The 18257-nt window shown below is 37.8% G+C and overlaps 1 protein-coding gene across 5 annotated transcripts in view; it reads right to left on the bottom strand.

The window, feature by feature from the left end:
- The window catches only part of COL24A1 (collagen type XXIV alpha 1 chain), a 380667-nt gene that overhangs the window by 35173 nt on the left and 327237 nt on the right, over window positions 1-18257 (bottom strand). For all 5 annotated transcript variants that reach the window (XM_069094574.1, XM_069094573.1, XM_069094569.1 and 2 more), the window contains exons 49-53: window positions 8382-8489; window positions 6091-6198; window positions 5945-5998; window positions 5039-5101; window positions 872-925 (exon numbers count right to left, since the gene is read on the bottom strand). In XM_069094574.1, coding sequence (XP_068950675.1) covers window positions 872-925; window positions 5039-5101; window positions 5945-5998; window positions 6091-6198; window positions 8382-8489 — 387 coding nt within the window. The remainder of the gene's footprint in view (window positions 1-871; window positions 926-5038; window positions 5102-5944; window positions 5999-6090; window positions 6199-8381; window positions 8490-18257) is intronic.

Raw genomic sequence — 18257 nt, 5'->3', positions numbered from 1 at the left:
TGTGTGTGTGTGTGTTTGTCTCTCTCTTGGCTTATACCAGAGAAGTAATAACATTTCGCATTTATAAAACCCTTTGCCATTAAAAAACACTTTCCTCAGAGCAAACTGGTAAATCAGACAAGGCAAATGCTATTTTCCTTATTTTACAGATGAGGAAACAGGCTCAGAGAGATTAAGGGACATGCCTGTGGTCACAGGAATAGTAATTAGTAGAATTGGACTCTAGCATTGGTCTTCTGTCAGTCCAATGTTCTTTCAATTACGCTGTCCTCTTTTTGCCCTTGACATTTAAAAAAAATAACCCAAACCTGTGACCTGAAGAATAGGACTAATTCTTGCCAGGAAGACTCACTAGACCTGTTCTGTCTTCTACCTTACTTTTGACCAGTCCTAAGCGGTTTCTTCCACCTGACATCGGAAGGTGCTCACTCTTCTATCCTTGGCTTTGAGAGAGAGGAGTGCCCTTTATACAGGAAGAAACCCTCCTTTGCACTCAGATTCAGTAAGAGCTGAATGAATCAGAAGGAGGGCAAGGGGCTTGCTTGGAAAGTAGGCTGCCGACCTCACTACACACACACATATATATATACATATATATATATATATGTGTGTGTGTGTGTGTGTGTTGTATGAATATGTATGTATATATATACATACACATGCATACATATATATATATACACATATATACACACATTTGCTGCATCTTCATCTGTTGTCAGCAGTCAGTCCTGAGGAGGAAAAGTCAAGTTCTTTTGCTATGATTGTCACAAATTCTAGAACTAGCCCTATATATGATGATTCTATTAGCTAGATTCTGAGAAAGTCTGATATAACAAAACAAGTAGGATTTTGGATGAGATAAACTTACAGCTTTGCCTGCTGGACCTATTATGCCTTCTCTACCAAGGGGGCCAGTGTTTCCCTGTAGGAGCAAAATGAAAGAGAGAATTTTTAATCAGATTATCTATATGACAGAAATCCCATGACAACCCCCAAGAATTTATTTCTTATGTAACAGTAAAATATATCATCCATATCCTCGGTGGCATTAATGATCATGATAGTGGGGAATATTATGGTATTAGCCCAAATTAAGATCAAAGGATCATAGGTTCAGAGGTAGAAGGAACTTTCGAGGTGCCCCAGTCCAAACCTATGCCAAATGTGGGGGAGAACCTTCCAAGCTCACATGGATCAGCCACAACCAGACACGTTGTATATTGACCCTGACATAGTGATGTCATTTTGGTCCTCTTTGAGTTGGTAGGTAGGTTGTTGTCCTTTGTTTTTTAAAAAAAAAATGACATCACTGTTGGAGTCAAGTTATAATTTTAAGGACAGCAACTACTATGACAGTAAAAACCATTCCTTTTACAGATGAGGAGACTGAGACCCATAGAAACGAAGTGTTTTGATCAGGGTCACGCTGACAGTAAGCAGGAGAGCTGGGATTTCAAACCCAGTTCCTTTGACTTCAGGATCATCCATCTTTCCATTCCTTTCTCAAGTAGAAATAACAAACAGTTTATCTTTTGTGAATTACCAACGGCTTATCATATCCTATACGTTACTCTATTCTCTTCCCTCCCCACACAGAACACCATATCTATTAAACCTTTGCTCAATCAGTATGAAATATTTTCATACACTAGCAATCATATTGATACTACATTCAGGATATGATCTAGGAATGCTATTGGGCAAAGGACGGGACAAAGTATGATTATGGAGCAAGATGAAGAAAGCAATGGATAAGCTTTCTTACAATATTTTGTGGCATTGGAAGTTTCAGTTAGTGAAGGTCAAAGCAATAAATAACAATGGAAATGGGAGTTTTGTACTTCCAGAATATAAATTCCTTCTGAATGAGGTAGGCTGATCTGGGGCAAACATTGTTTTCAAGTTCTTGTTCACGTTGTCTGTTCTCTTAATTGTCCCTTACTGACATCATGAATCCATCTATTATTATTATTCTCAAGAATTAACAAGGCAATTTTTTTTTTGCAACAAACTTTTGAGCTTACAAAGTTACATTGCCATATATTTGCATATGACTGCAAGTATATCTGAGATTCTATGAATTTATAAAACTTCAAAGAAATGACTGAGGGCAGACTTCAAAGTCTGAAGCATATATAGCATCCGCAGTTATTCAGCAGCAAATCAAGTAATCTACCAATTACAGATGCAGGATCTTAAAATGAAGTTTTATTATTCATTTGGATATCTGTTAACTCTAGACTACCCAACCTAACAGAAGTAAAGTGGAATATGTATGAACATTTGATTTTCTTCCTGCTCCATCTGACTATTCCTTCTCAGGCTTCTTTGCTGGATTTTTACTTTGGTTCTTGCTCAGTAATGGCAGGTGAACCCCACGGCTCTGTCCCAGGCCTTCTTTTCTCTCTATAGTCTTTAATTTAGTGTCTTCAACAGCTCTCATAGCCTCATTTGTTATCTCTATGCAGCTGACTGTCATATTTAGCCCTAAGCTGGTTTATGAGTTCCAGTTCCATAGAGTGAACATTTAGACATTTCAAACTAGATGGTATCTGAGAATCAACAGGCCCAAGAGAGAACTCACTGATTTTCCCCTCACTTCTGGACTTTCCCATTATTGTCAGAAGGGCAGCTAGGTGGCACAGTGCCTGGAGTTAGGATGACCTGAATTCAAATACAACCTCAGACATTTATTTAACTCAGCAAGTCACTTAACCCTATTTGCCTCAGTATCTTCATCTATACAAAGAGGTGGAGAAGAAAATGACAAACCACTCCAGTATCTTTGCCAAGAAAACCCAAATGGGGTCACCAAGAGTTGGACAGGACTGAACAACAACAAATTATTGCCAACATGAGCCTTCCAGTCACACAGGTTCACTACCTTAGTGTCCTTCATTCCTCACTCACCCATCCAGATGGTACAATGGCTAGAGTGCTGGGACTGGAGTTAGCAAGAACCAAGTTCAAATCCAGTCTCAGACACTAACTCAGTGGCAAATATCTTAACCTCTATCTGCCTCTGTTTCTTCATCTGTAAAATGGGGATAATAATAGCACTCACCTCTCAGGGATGTTGTGAGGATCAATATTTGTGTAGTGCCTGAAACACTGTAGGTATTATATAAATGCTGGCTTTTATTATGATCCTCAACCCACATATTCAATTTCTTGTCAGATCTTTGTTGTTTATATCTCCACAACAACTCCTAGAGTCACCTCTCTATTCACACCACCACTACCCTAACTCAGGTCCTCATCACCCCTCACCTGAACTATTTCAATAACCTCTTAATTGGCATCCTTCTCTCAAGTTTCTCCCCACTCCAATCCAACTTCCACAGTCTCCAAAGTAATTTTCTTGAAGTATAGGCTAATTATGTCGTTTCCTATTAAAAAAAAATGTCCATTGATTTCCAAGTACCCCTATCAAGGACCAGGTATGAATTCTTTGCTTTGAATTTGAAGCTCATGACAACCTGCCCTATATAGTATCTTTTCAAACTCTTACACATTATTCTCCTCCAAACCCTCTCCCCCAATATAGTAGCAGTCTTTCTCTAGAACTCCTGAGGGGTATTGATAGAACACAGGCAATCCCCCAATGTTGCACCTTCTAAGCTCTTGCCATCTATTAGAATGGCCCACTGTATCCTGGGTCATGGTCAGCTATCTTGGCTTTTCTCTGGAGGAGAGAGCGAGGCTTGGTGCATCTCTGCCTCACTTAAATCCAATTCATGAGTAAGTTAATAAGTCTGTAATCCAGCCAAGCTGCATAACTTGTGGTTCTGTATGTGGATAACCCATTTCTTCTCTTTGTCCCTTTGCACTGATTGTCTCATGTCCAGAGTCCTCACCCTCTTCAGTCCTGCCCCAGGGGGTCCCCTCTTGGTTTTTAAGACTCACTTCAATCATCCTCTCTGCAGCAGGCCTTTCTAGCTCCTCTAAGTGCTTTCCTCTCCTTGTGTCGATCGAGTATTTGTTTTTTATCTACGTAAATATGGACTTGTTTTCTCTGCTAAAATGTAAACTCCTTGAGGACAGGGGCTGTTTTACTTTCCTGATCCTGGCGCCTAGCTTAGTGCCTGGAACACAGTAGGCACTTTATAAAAAATGGATAAATGGATTGACTGATAAATAGCTGTGTGACCTTGGGCAAACTGCTTAACCTCTCCTGGCCTCAGTTTCTCTACTTGTCAAATGAAGGACTCAAACTACACAATCTCTAAGTTCTAATATTTGGTAAAATGATGTAAAGTCCCCTCTGTCTCCTCAACTTCAAGCTTTCTTTTTTTAACTTCCCGGTGAAAATCTTCTATAAAAATTTATACTCTTAAAAGTCCTTGGTTTTTTGGTTCCTGCCGGTTTTCAGGAGGTTTAGCAAGAATAGAGATAACAATGTTAGTAGAGTACAATTAGTGGAATGGGTAACATGGACAAGGACTCGACAACAATATCTGCTATAGATAAACCTACCTGTGGATTGTCCAGGTTGGGATAAAAAGTGACTGTAGTTTTTAAAAATATCGTGTAATTCTGTACAGCTCTTTGTGACCCCATTTGGGGTTATCTTTGCAGAGATGCTGGAGTAGTTTGCCATTTCCTCCTCCAGATCATTTTACATATGAGGAAACTGAGGCAAACAGGGTTAAGTGACTTGGCTCAGGGTCACACAACTAGTAAGTGTCTGTGGCTGGATTTGAACTCACAAAAATGAATCTTCCTGATTCTAAGTCCAGTGCTCTATTCACTGACGCATCTAGTTGCCTTGAAAAAAGTCTCATCTTCCTATAACTCTTAACCTATAACAAAACCCAGTCATCAATGTATATCCAGAGGAGTGATGGAACCTATTACTAATTTTTTCTTAAAAATTAAGTGCTCAAGAGCAGAAAGGAAGATAAAAAAGAATCAGTTTGCTAAACCATATTTTTTAGTGTTGCAAAATTAGCTTTATCACTTGTATAGTCAATGAAAACCCCCAAATGGTTTGTTTCTTTTTTGCCAATTAAGGAGAATTTAATTTTACACTTACTATTTGGCCAACAGGACCTTTAGGGCCTAGGATTCCAACCATGCCAACGTCTCCGTCAGGCCCCTAGAAATACATTAAAAACAGAAAATGCCTTATCTGTATATGAATATTTAACAAATGAAGAGATTCACATTAATCCATGACAAGCTAATTCTCTAAAAATGGAACATGAAGGAACAAGGAAAAAAGAAATAATTACTATGAGGCTTACTGAGATGCAGAAAAACAAAAATCATTTCAGTAAAATGTGGCCATTAATTCTCCTAAAATACTCTTTAAAAATGGTTTAAACAATATCTGATGAAATCCTTAGACTATGAAATGTGAAGAATTTTTTAAAAGGACATAACTATGCACAGTGCCTGGTGTAAAGCGGCTACCACATAAATGCTTCTTGGCTATGCACCTTCTAAAAATGGTGCCTCTGCTGTGGAATGTGTATGCTTCAGTATTTGGAGGAGCCCTGATTTCCTTGGCATTGATGCTTTTTCCACCAATTCAGATGGCATCTCCTTTATGACTTAGTGATAACATTTACTTATTATTTTCATCAAAATAATATTGTGAGGTTGGTAGCACGATATTATCATTACCCCTATTTTGCAAATGAAGCAATTAAAGCTCTGAAGAGTTAAATGACTTGTCCAGGATCACACAGCTAGTAAGTGTCTGAATTTGGATTTGAACTCAGGTCTTTATAGTTCCAAGTTCAGTTCTTAATCCAGTGTACTGCTTAGATGCCCTAAGGCATCATCTTGGATGATAGACATACTTTATCATAGTGCTAATATATATATATAAATACATGAATAAATAAAATATTACTAAAATGGGAATGGATGTTGACATTTGAATATCTTTCTTTTTCTGAATAGATAAAAACTAGTAGAAAATATATAAACCTACTTTTGGACCTGGGAATCCTTGGAAACCCATCAAACCTTGGTCACCATGGTCCCCCTGTAATAGGAATAGAGATGATGGTGATTATTCCACACTGATGACCTGCTTGTTAGAATGTATTTGTGGCATGCTTCCTTGTTGGCACATACAGACTGCCCTTTCATCCCATAATTTCCATGTGGTCCTTGATCGCCTTGCATTCCTGGGTGACCTCTTTTACCTGGCTTCCCAGGATGACCTGGTAGCCCTTGCTCGCCCTGTGGACAAACAGAGAACTATCATTATCTCAGAAGCAGAATGTTAGAATCCATTACTAGATTGGTTCTCAAATGAACCAGGTTAGCCAAGGAACTCTACTTAGAGAGGTCCAATCATATGTGTGTGTGTGTGTGTGTGATCTCCTTCTCTGTGATGTTTTTTTTTTCTTTTTCCCCAAACAGATAAAAGCAAAGGAGAGTGGTTGGGGGAGATAATTAGATAGTGTGACTGAGGGTACGGGAGAGGTGCTTGCCTGAATAGAAGAGTTTGTTCAGAGATTGTGACATACAAATGCTAATTCTATTCATCGATTCATTCTGTAATTCATCTGACAAACATCTATTAAGAGCCTGTTATTGTAGAGAGCACTATTAGGTACTGGGGAATATATAAGATTGAGATCACATGGTTTCTCTTCTATGGGAGCTCAGAGTCTATTAGACAGATAATTCACAGAGATAACTATAACACATAATATCATAGTATTGACATTACCTTCATCTCTTCCCAAATGCTTTCTTGGGTCCCTGGGAGGCTCCCAGAATCCCTCAGAAGCTCTGATTATCTAGTCAATAAACCTTATCTTCTCCAGCTGTGTCCCCCCCCCCCCAACCACTCCCCTCCCTGCCTGCCCCAACAACAACAAAGAATGGGCCTTGACTAGTTTCTTGATTCGCCATTCCACAGACTCAGCTTTGTAAGCTGGGGACAATAGCACAGTGATTGAATACATGTTTCCCAAAGCTTCTCTGCCACAAATTTTCTTCATTCTTCATTTCTTTCACTTTGATGCTATTCTTATCCTTTGAACATTTTTATAAAAGCCTACCTAACTGATCCCAATATGAGTGAGATGTTTTGGAGATTGGAATTCTGGTAAGGGTAGTCCAAATGAAGATGGTGGTTGGGTTGGGTCAAAGGCTCTCAAAGCCACAAGGCAAATTCTACTTAGTCTACAAGGGAGGGACGTAATATTAGGACCTGACTAAGATCAACCACTGTTGGTCAACACTGAAAAGGAAGAAAATTCTCACATGTGCCTTAGGGGGTTTCCTTTTGCCAATTCCCCCAATTTTTTTCAATTTTTTCCTTTGAGTTTCAAGGGAAGCAAAAGTTTAGGAGTGAAGGACTCAGGAGGGGGTTTGAAGTGGAAACAAGGGAGAGTTGTCACCATTTTGTCATTACCCCCATGGCTCATAAGGCTTGGTAGAGGAGTGTAGGCAGAGTTAACATTGCATTAAGACAATCTATATACTTTCATGAGGTAACTCCAGGCAGAAGTTCTGGACCAGTTGTAGTCTGGGCTTGTTACTCATAGAAGAGCCCACTGTTAGTGAATTACAGCCCACTTGAGAGGTACATGCTTATTCAAAAGGACACTGTGACCTCAACTCCAGGAAATTATGCATGCTGCTTCCCCTGTTACTCTGTTCATGTGATGCTTGTTAGGTTCAGCCTTTAAGGGACAAGATCTGTCCACAAGGAGACATTCTTCAGGAAGCAAATGGGAGCAATAGTTGAAGTTTATGTCTTTTTTTTGGGGGGGGGGAGGGCAGGGCAATTGCGGTTAAGTGACTTGCCCAAGGTTACACAGCCAGTAAGTGTTAAGTGTCTGAGACTGTATTTGAACTCAGGTCCTCGACTCCAGGGCCGGTGTTCTATTCACCTAGCTGCCCTAATAGTTGAAGTCTAAAAATAAGATTTTCCCTATCTTTGTGAAGGAAGCCAATAGGAAGGAGGAAAGGGAATTATAAGAATAAAAAAACCCTAGAAGGTCTAAGAACATAGTCATAGGGAATGGATCTCAAAGACTGTACAATCAAAATGGTACCCAGATACATACCCACTCCAACAAACAGAGATACAACTGTTTCATACAGACCTCCATTTAGTGAGCCCATTAATACCTTCCCAGGTGTCCCACTTCCAGATAAGCTTTGGTTGTTAGGGAATGTGAGAATTAACCTTCAGTTAATGGGTTGCTCCATTCAACAGCTTCAAAGGAGAATCAGTAAATCCCCTCTGATCAGCAATTGTGGGCTGGATGTGGTATGTTAAGGGATTCATCTGCTATTCCTGTTCTTGCATTAATTTGATTGAGTCTAACATTTTACTATGTTTTCATGTAACTTTTAATAATAATCAACTCAATTTTTTCAATAGAAGCAGACCCCTAAGTTACCTTTGGTCCTGGAACTCCTGGGGCTCCTGGCATGCCTGATGTGCCTTTTGCTCCTCGAGCTCCTGGAGACCCAGTTATTCCCATTCTTCCAGTGTTGCCTTTGATACCCTAAACATAGAGAACAGCAAATAATAGAAACTATGGGAATCTTTATTAGAGATGGCCTGGTCTTCGTGCTTCAGGAACTGCCAGAAGGTCTCGTTCCCTAAAGTACTACCCCCCAAAGTATTACCTAGATATTTAATCCTGAGAAAAAATAAATCACAGAGTGTTAAAAGTTGTAGGGGAATTATTTCATCCCCTTCATTTTACAAACAAGGAAACTGAGGTATAGAGAGGTTACTTACAATCATAGCTAGTCAGCAGCAGAGCTGGGCTAAGAACTTAAAGTCTCTTGCCTTTCAGACCAGTGGTATATACAAGGACTGACAGTTAAACCTTAGTTTTTCTGAGATATCTTGCTGCTTGAGACAGGGGAAAAGGACCAGATGATCTCTCTTTATCCTGTTCAATTTGCTTTTTTTCATAAAAACCACTTTTATTCTACACCCAGACATAATTTTGCCAAACCAGACAATATAAGGAAATCTATTTAGAGAGATTCTGAAAAGATCAGAAAAGGATTTGCTAGAAATGGAATTTAGCTCTATGCAGAGAGATTCACATGCAGCCTGCTTCTCATGACATAGTGAACACATCCTTCTTGGATTGTGAGCCCCTTTTTAAAAAAAATGTGGATTCATAGGGCATCACAATTCTAAACAATAACTTAAATTTCCCATATCTTGAAAGGTAAATTGATTTTGCCAGGAATGTATCGGAGAAAAAGCATTGTAGATACATACAATGTCTGAATTTAAGTTCTTGAAACCCCAGGTCCCTGGGAGACATAATGGATAGAAGGTTGATTTTAGAGTCAGAAAGATCTGAGTTCAAATCCTGCCATTGGTATAAACTGGGGGTGTGATCCTGAGCAAATCACATAAATTCTCAGTGTACCCCAGGCAATTTAACAAAACCAATTTGTTTAACAGTTGTTCTTCATTTTTATTGGTAGAATAAGCTTCTTTCCTGGCAATTCCCCATACCAGTAAAATAACAATTTACACAAAGGCAAAATAAAACAAAATAAAAGCATGTTATTGGGAAGACATACTCTCAAATGACCCCAGTTAGAAAAAAGGGGGTAAAGGTATAAAAGTAAAACACTATAGCTGCACAGAAAGCTCTCTCATGACTCAGAATGAGCTCAGAATAATCTGAGAAAATCTAATCACAACAGAAAAAAAAAAACGTCTAAAACATTTTGCAGCATGAGGAGAAGAAAAAGATGGGTCCCCTAGATAGGAAAGGTAATATAATATCAAAAGATGATAGAGAGAAAGCTTGACTGCTCAATTTTCTCTTTTACTTTTGTAGCCATAGATAGTTTTAAATACAAGAGAGCACCTAGCTATTTTGAAGAAGTTCAGATTTCTATTTCACTCCTGAAAAAATTTTTTTGTCATTGTTCAGTCATATCTGACTCTTCATGACCCCATTTGGGGTCTTCCTGGAAAAGACTCTAAGGGGGTTTGCCATTTCCTTCTCCAGTTCATTTTGCAGATGAGGAAACTAAGGTAAACAGGGTTAAGTGACTTGTCCAGGGTCACACAGCTGGTAAGTGTCTGGGGTCACATTTAAACCAGGAAAGCTTCAGAAAAGTGAAGGTAAGGATTTTGTTCTAATTTCTCATTTAGAGAAGAATAATCAGGAAAGCAAGAAGGGAGTAGCTGGAAGAATTAGTGATGTTAGCCAGAAGTGCAGAATTAGGGTGGACAAGATTAGTCTTCAAACATCTAGAGAGCTGTCCTATGCAAAAGGGATTAGACTGATTATTTGTAGCTCCAGAAGGAGGAATTAAGATTGATGGGGTCAGAGTTACAGGAAAGCAGATTCTGGCTCAGAATGAGGATGGATTTTTTGATGATGAGAGCTGTCCAGAAAGGAAATGGACTTCTTTGTGTGTTAGTCAATTCCCTGTCACTGGAAGTATTAATGCAGATGTTAAATGACCACATGCCATGTAGTTATTGTAAAGGGGATTCCAATATGGGTGGCTGATGGAAACAAATTCCTTTTAAGATTTAATCCTGAAATTGTACAATCTCCTTTGTAATAAACATGACTCTTGTCAAAAAATAGTTTATGACATTAATAGCATATGGACACACCATCTTTAGCAGCATTACTGCTGCATCTTTTTAGCAATGCTGAAATCGATGGGAAATTTTCCTGGGTAAGAAATATGACCAATTCCTAAGGAGTTCCTTTGTTTTGGAAACTCTCCTAAAATTTGTTTGGCATCTATAGCTTTCACAACACCCAAGCCATGGCCCAGCTTGCCAGAAGGCATCTACCATGAGGGGGACAGTGCAAGGTCGAGGTAAAGTATAACCCCATCTAATCAGCAGTCTCCCAAACTGCTTTATATTCTGATGAAATATAAATCTCAGAGTATAACAGGAATTAATACTTTCACTTGTTTAGCTCAGGTCTTTCTGTTAATATGTACTTGTGAGTGTTTCATGTTTAGTACTTAATAGATAGCATTTATATAATGTTTTAAGGCTTACAAAGTTCATTGCATAGGTTATCTTATTTGATCATCACAAAACCCTATGAATTAGGCGCTATTATTATCCCCATTTTACAGATGAGGAAATTGAAGTTGAGAGAACTTAATTGACTTGCCCAAGATCACACAGTAAAGTGTCCAAGGCAGGATTTGAACCCAGGTCTTCCTGACTCCAAATTGAGCACTTTATCTATTATGCTACCTAATTTACTCTAATAGTGAAAATAATAACAACCAAGTTATAGCTACCTTTACATAGTGCTTTAAGGTTTGAAAACTACATGTATTACATCTCATTTTTTTCCTCACAACAACCCTGGGAAATTATTCCCATTTCACAAATGAGGAAACTGAGGTAGATAGAAGATAAGTGATTGTCCAGGGTCGCACAATTAGTAAATGTCTGAAGCCATATTTGAACTCAGTTCTTCTTGACTCCATGTCTAGCACTTAATCCATTGTGCAGCCTAGCTATATTTCTCATGTGTAGGAAATAAAAACCCATCCACTCTCCTTTGGGGAAGACCCTAGACATGAGTCAAAGAGTTTTAGGTAAATTGTCTCTAAGGTGCTGAGTAAAGGATATGAAGTGACAAAAAGCAGTCTAACCTGTCCTCATTAGAGGCCAGTCTCCTAGGAATGAGGATAGTCTGAACTTTGTATGTTGGTCCAGAGCAGATGGGCCACAGATTTGAAATAAAATATATGTAGAGACTTGGTCCCTTAGGATCAGCATATTGATATTTCTGTTAGATATATAAGTTCTAGGCTCTGTGCTAAGGATTAGAGATGGAAAAAAGGCAGTAGATCACAGGTTCTGTTCTAGCAGTAGAAGATGACACATTTGGGGAGTGTTAGCCAGGGAAGAGTGTTCTGATCTGGAAGTCATGGAGAAGGTGAGTGGGAACCATAAGACAATTATTTGGTAGTCTTTACAGAAGTTATAGTATTAATTTAATTTTTAAAATCTCAACTTTGACAAATCAATTGAGCAACAGGTATTTATCAATTTTTTATGATGTGCTAGGCACAAACCTGATCATTTCCATTTACAAAGAAGAACAGAAAAGGAGATGTATGTGAAATTGCAAATCTCTATTATGTACAAAAGAGTTAGCATATGGAAAGTACTTTGTGAACCTTAAAGAGCTAGCTAAATTCTAGATTTCTTCATCATTATTTGTAACATTCTTATAGTAATACAGCTTTTACAAAGTATATAATAAATTATCACAGTAATTCCTATATTGTCCTGTTTGTCTTTTTCCTTTCAAACTTCTTTCTCCTTTCTGGATTTATACTTGTTTCATTGGGCACTTTTTTTTTTTTTTTTTTCACATCACTCTTAATGGTCCCTTTCTTCTATTAATCTTTCCCAGTCATTAAATATCTTCCCTTATTACAAATAAACATAGTCATGTGAAAGATATCCATACATTGACCATGTCAGAAAATGTATATCTAATTCTGACTTTCTAATTCACCAGCTCACTATAAAGAGGCAGGAAGTAGAATTCATGATCAGACTTCTGCTTATTTATTACATTGATCAGAACCCCTCTATCTTTCAGAATTGCTTTCTTTTATGTTTTTTAGAGCTGTGTAGGTTGTTTTCCTGCTTAGGTTTACTCTGAATCAGGCAAGTAAGTTTTCCTAGGTTTCTCTGAATCTGTGCTTAGGCAGTTATGTGGTGCAATGATTAGAGCTCAAGGCCTGGATTTAAGACCAGTTGAATTCAAATTTGACTTCAAACATGTGACCTTGAGCAAGTCACTTAACCTCTGTTTGTTTCTTCTACTGTAAAATGGGGATAATAATAATACCTCTTCCTAGGGTTGTTGCAAGGCTCAAATGAGATAGTATTGGTGAAGTGTTTAGCACAGAATCTGGTACATAGTAGAGGCTTAATAAAGGCTTTTTCCTTTCTTTAGCCATTTCTTATACTGCAATATTCCATTATGTTTATATACTATAATCTGCTCAGCTAGTTCCCAACTTTAATTTTTAAAAAAATATTCTTGACTTAACACTAAATAAAACAAACATTTCCCTATTGAAATGAGACAGAGGAGGAGGATTATACATGAAACCTTTTAAATACAGCTTGCTTTTCCTTATAAGGATATAATAACTTCAACCTGTTAACTTTCACAGTTGTTCTATGTCTCATTTTGGCTTTTGTTTTGTTCCTTTCTGTACAAATTTTTAAATGCCCAATTCATTGACCTGTTCTTTTTCTCTTTTAATGATAAAAGTTTTTAGAGATTTAAAATTTTCCCTAAAGATTGCTGTATCCCCAAAATTTTGGTATGTTGCCTCATTTTCATAATTTGAAATGAAATCATATATTGTTTCTACAATTTGTTCTTTGATCCACCAATTCTTTAAGGTTAAAATTTATCTATTAACATTTGAATTCTTTAAGTGCCCATTTTAAAAATAATTTTATTGCATTATGGTCACCAAGGACTGAGTTTAATATTTCTGCTTTTCTCAATTTGTTTATGAGGTCTGTATGTTATGGCATATGACACCTTTTCATAAAGCTACTATGCAAAGTTTAGAAACATGCATATTCCTTTCAATTCCTATTTCATAACTGCCAGAGATCTATCATGTCTCATATTTTACAAAATCCATTTTTAGGTCCACAATTTCTTATTTCTATTTTTGTTAATTTGTGTAGTTCTGAAACGGATATGTCAATGTCCCCAGCTATTATATTCTGTCAATTTTTCCTCATAATTTGGCTAACTTTTAACTGTTTGGATGGCTATCCCATTTAGTAAACATGTATTAAGGACTGATGTTATTTCATTATCTATGTTGCCTTTAAATGATGTTAATTGCTTATCTCTTTTAGTTATGTGGGGTTTTTTTTTTTTACCATTGTCTTGTGCTGTCATGATTGCTTCCTCTACTTTTTTAATGTCCCTGAAACATTATAGAGGCATAATAAATTATGCTCCCATCTCTTATTTTAGCTGTGTGAACCATTAAGTTTCCTGTATATAACTCATTGTTGAATTCTCCTTTCTAATTCATTCTACTGCCCTTAATTTTATGGGTGGGCTAATATCATTCACATTCACACTTATGGCTCTTAATTGTGTGTTTCTATCTATCATCATGGCTTATATTTTTTTTCTATTATTCCCCCTTCTCCACTTTGCAAAGAAGAGGTGTAGAAAGAAGGAATTTGATCAATTCTAGTGTTTCATAACTGAAGCAGTCTGTTCCTATTCCTCTGTTCTTCCTTTCTTCATCAAACTCAGACTCTGATGTCTAATATTTATACCTTGTTTATGTCTGCCCTCCCCCCCCCCGCCCCGATTTGTGATCCATCCTCTGAAGCTGACATTTCTTTTGTTTTTGAGTATTCCCTTCCTGGCCTCCCTCTTAAACATTCCCTGTGTGTGTGTGTGTGTGTGTGTGTGTGTGTGTGTGTGTGTGTGTGTGTGTGTGTGTGCGTGCGACCGATCGTCATCACCATTCAGCACAATGAATGTTCCAAAACATTTGCTACTAAATCTAGTTTCTCACTAATGAGGAAAACTTGAGGAAAAGTAGCCAAGTATTAACAACAATCACACAATGTCATATGCAACAAAAAACAAACATTTCTCAAGAACAAGTTATTAAGATAAACACCCTAGGAATGTTTAGCACAACGCCTTGCCAACTGTAGCCACTTAATAAATGTTCATTGAGACATTATTATCTCCTTGGGACTCTTTCCAAAAGGTATTTTGTATCTGTAAACACCCATTGATGCCTTTATAAAGTATGAATACCATTCTCAAATAGAATTAAAGGGGAAAACCACTGGACAAGGAAAATTTAGATACACCTTCATAAGACTTAAAAAAAAAAAAACAAAGTTCTGGGTGAATTCAGCAGTTTATGAGTGTGTATGCCAGGAGCTGCATGTGGAAAAGACCACTTTAGAGATGGAATAACGGAATTTCTCTCTCCTTTCCTATCTTTCTCTCTCCCTTCTCCCCCATTATCCATATAACTTTGAAAGAGTTATATATACTTAACATTATATGTAGCAGGAATACACGTACTACCAAATGATACAGACACAGAGAGACAGTCCTTCAAAGAAGTGGCTTTCAGTAGCAGTGTCTGTGATGGAGCCATATGTGAACTTGTGAGAAAGTAAACCTTGGCAATCAAAAGTTAGGTTGTGAAGAAAAGTAGACCCTGGGGAACCTAGATGAGTGATATACCCAGTAAAGATTTCTGTGACCATGGTGAAGCTATGTCTGGAATTTACAAAGAGAGCAAGGATTTGGGAGTACTGTAGCACAGTTATGAGGTGCCTCAGTGCTCACTATGTGTCTATCACATTATCATTGTATTTTAAGACTGTCAGTATTCTTTACACAAATACTTGGTGTATTTGTGGGGGAATGTACCCAGGTTTATGTAAGGTAATGTTTTATAGCTACTTACAATACCATCTTAGTAAATCAATGACTTTGTTAGGAACAAATTCTATCTATTGGTTGATTGTTAATGAAATTAATGAAAAGCACATTGGTGAGCACTCTTGAACTAGTGTTAGAAGTGAGTGCCCACAAATACCCTGTGGTATTCCCCCTCTATCACTAATAGTGCAGGGCATTCTTAGTATATATTTTAGTATATTGTGAACCAGTCAGTCAAAAAGTTGTCTTTTGCTTCTCTTACCTCAGACAAGTGAAAATTTATACCTGAGAAGTAGTAAAGAATGCTCATTTTATTTATTTTACTGGAGGTAAATTCCCTTGGGGACTGACTGATTTGAAAAAAATGTGGGTGAGTAAATATTTAGTGCTTATTTACAAAGCAATATTTTATGTAAATAAATCAGTTATGATATTTTTGGAATTCCCCTTTCTTTCCTTCCTCTTCCAATGATCACAAATATTCAATAGCCAAATGTTGCAGTTGAAACATATCCAGTGACATCCAAGTCAAGGCTGGTAGCATTCCTGAGTCAAGGTTGTGATATTTTTGGGCTATAAGGCTCCAGAGTTGGATCCAGGGGAATCTAGAGATGGGGGAAGATGTAGTCAAAATGTTAGCCAATAATTTGATGGGTTTTTTTGTTTGTTTTGCTTTTTTGGAGGGGGTAAGGCAGGGCAATTGGGGTTAAGTGACTTGCCCAAGGTCACATGGCTAGTAAGTGTTAAGTGTCTGAGTTCATATTTGAACCCACGTCCTCCTGACTCCAGGACCCATGCTCTATTCACTGCACCACCTAGCCATCCTCTTGGTATTTGTTATTACTTGGAGCTGGGAGTGAAGAGTGTAATGTTTGGAGGTGGTCTCAGGGATAAGGTCAAGACACCTGAATGAGTACAAAATGCATCCAGTTCTATCTGTAAAATAATGGGCATTTTCTTACTTTTGCATATGGTAGGGACACTGACAACTGTGCTTTGCAACTCAGCTTTATATAAGTATGTTTGGATTGCTTTGTGGACTCAGTCTTTCTTTGTCAAAGTTTATGCCCCAAATATCTGTCTCAAATCCTGTTTGGATCAACCCAAGGCTTCACTAGAGTTTTGGGATGGGACCTTAGTCCCTTAAGAAAGATATAGGTAGAAATGCTGACCCAGTCTGCTTATCCCTTGACAGGCTCTGTCAATTCTGTCACACAACAAAGAAGATTTTCTCGGGAACAAGTTATGCCAGAATCCACAAGACTAACCTATTAACATTCTTAGTGAACTCTAATATTGCAACACTGTCACTTTTTATTACTCTATTGCAATTCTCTCTCTCTCTCTCTCTCTCTCTCTCTCTCTCTCTCTTTCTCTCTCTCTCTCTCTCTCTCTCATTGGAACAACAAGGATACATTCTGAAAGTCTGTGAAACCTACACACTGGGCAGAGAAATTAGCTGCTACAAAACTAGGCAAGATTTGGAAAATTTAGGAAATGTGATACAACCAGGTCTTAATTATCATAAAATCTGAAGGGCAGGGATCCCTTGAGGTTATCTAGCCCATATCTGGTTTATTGTTAGTATGTGCTCACACTGACCTGATAACATTCTTAAAGATAATCCTTGTCTATAACTCATAAGATCTGTTTCTAATTTTTACGATATGATGTTGGCACACAATAATAACATTCAGTCCACTTCATGAACACATATGATTTTTTTTGTTTGTTTTGCTTTAGTGGTAGCAACATCTGAGAGAAGGATTCTAGCAGGTAGAGGACTGCTGTTTCTGATTCATTCTGCACCAGAGTGTCACTCATTCTATTGTACTCCCTGTCAAGCTGGTCATCACGACAGTTTTGAGTTGGAATAGACAGACCCTATGTTTTCACAACTATTGCTTAAATTCCTAGAAGCAGTTACAGATCTCTGGTTGGGGTGCTGACCCAATCAGTGGTATCATGATTGCCCAATTGGTTGACATTTCAGAAGTCAAGTCTTTCACAATTACCTCAGTAGTCACAACCATGGTATTCAACATAACGGCTAGCATTCCTCAATTTTGCCATTATTTTTCCTTTATAAAATGGATGGTAGGTTGGGCTTTGAAGGAATTATCATTTTTGTTATCAATATCATCATTATCTTATTTTTTTTTTGCTGTGGTTCAGATAAGATAGGTATAGGGACAAGTTGCTATTCTTCTAGTCTTTTATAGGTAATTTTCTTTTTTTGTTTTTTAAGCAATTGGGGCTAAGTAACTTGCTCAAGGTTACACGGCCAGTTATTTCTGGGGGTAGTGCTAAGTATCTGAGCCCGGATTTGATCCCCAGGTCATCCCGACACTGGAGCCGGTGCTCTTACTTGCTGAGCCACCTGGCCGCCCCTATATAGGTAATTTTCTATAGATTACTGCATACAAGAATGAAATAACGGCTTTTTATCGTTGAATTAAAACAATAGGGTAGACGTTCATCCTCTGTAGATTTTGGGAAACCAGATTTAGGGCAACTCTACTAGCAGATAGGACGAGAGGGATGATATATTGCTCCTTCCTGTTCCCATGTTATTTTGAGCTCCTTTGTGAGGTCTCCATATCTTGAAAGCTTTTCTTTCCATGTAACTTGGGCCTTGTGAGTATTTGATATGGTGACCTCTATTAAAAACCATCATTACTAAATGTGTTGACTAAGGTCATGCCACTAACAACAGAACGGGAATTGTAATTCAGTTTTCTTAACCTCCTGGCACCTATATTTTTTTTTCCTACTTCAACAGATATTGAAATTCCCACAACTTTGCTTATTAATGAAAATAAT

The sequence above is a fragment of the Petaurus breviceps genome, unplaced genomic scaffold, assembly GCF_028583685.1.
Source record: "Petaurus breviceps papuanus isolate PSGF00001 unplaced genomic scaffold, PetGlider_PUasm1.0 220, whole genome shotgun sequence".
NCBI lineage: Eukaryota > Metazoa > Chordata > Mammalia > Diprotodontia > Petauridae > Petaurus > Petaurus breviceps.
Note: the sequence above shows the minus strand (reverse complement) of the source record. Positions and strands in the feature narration are given on the sequence as shown.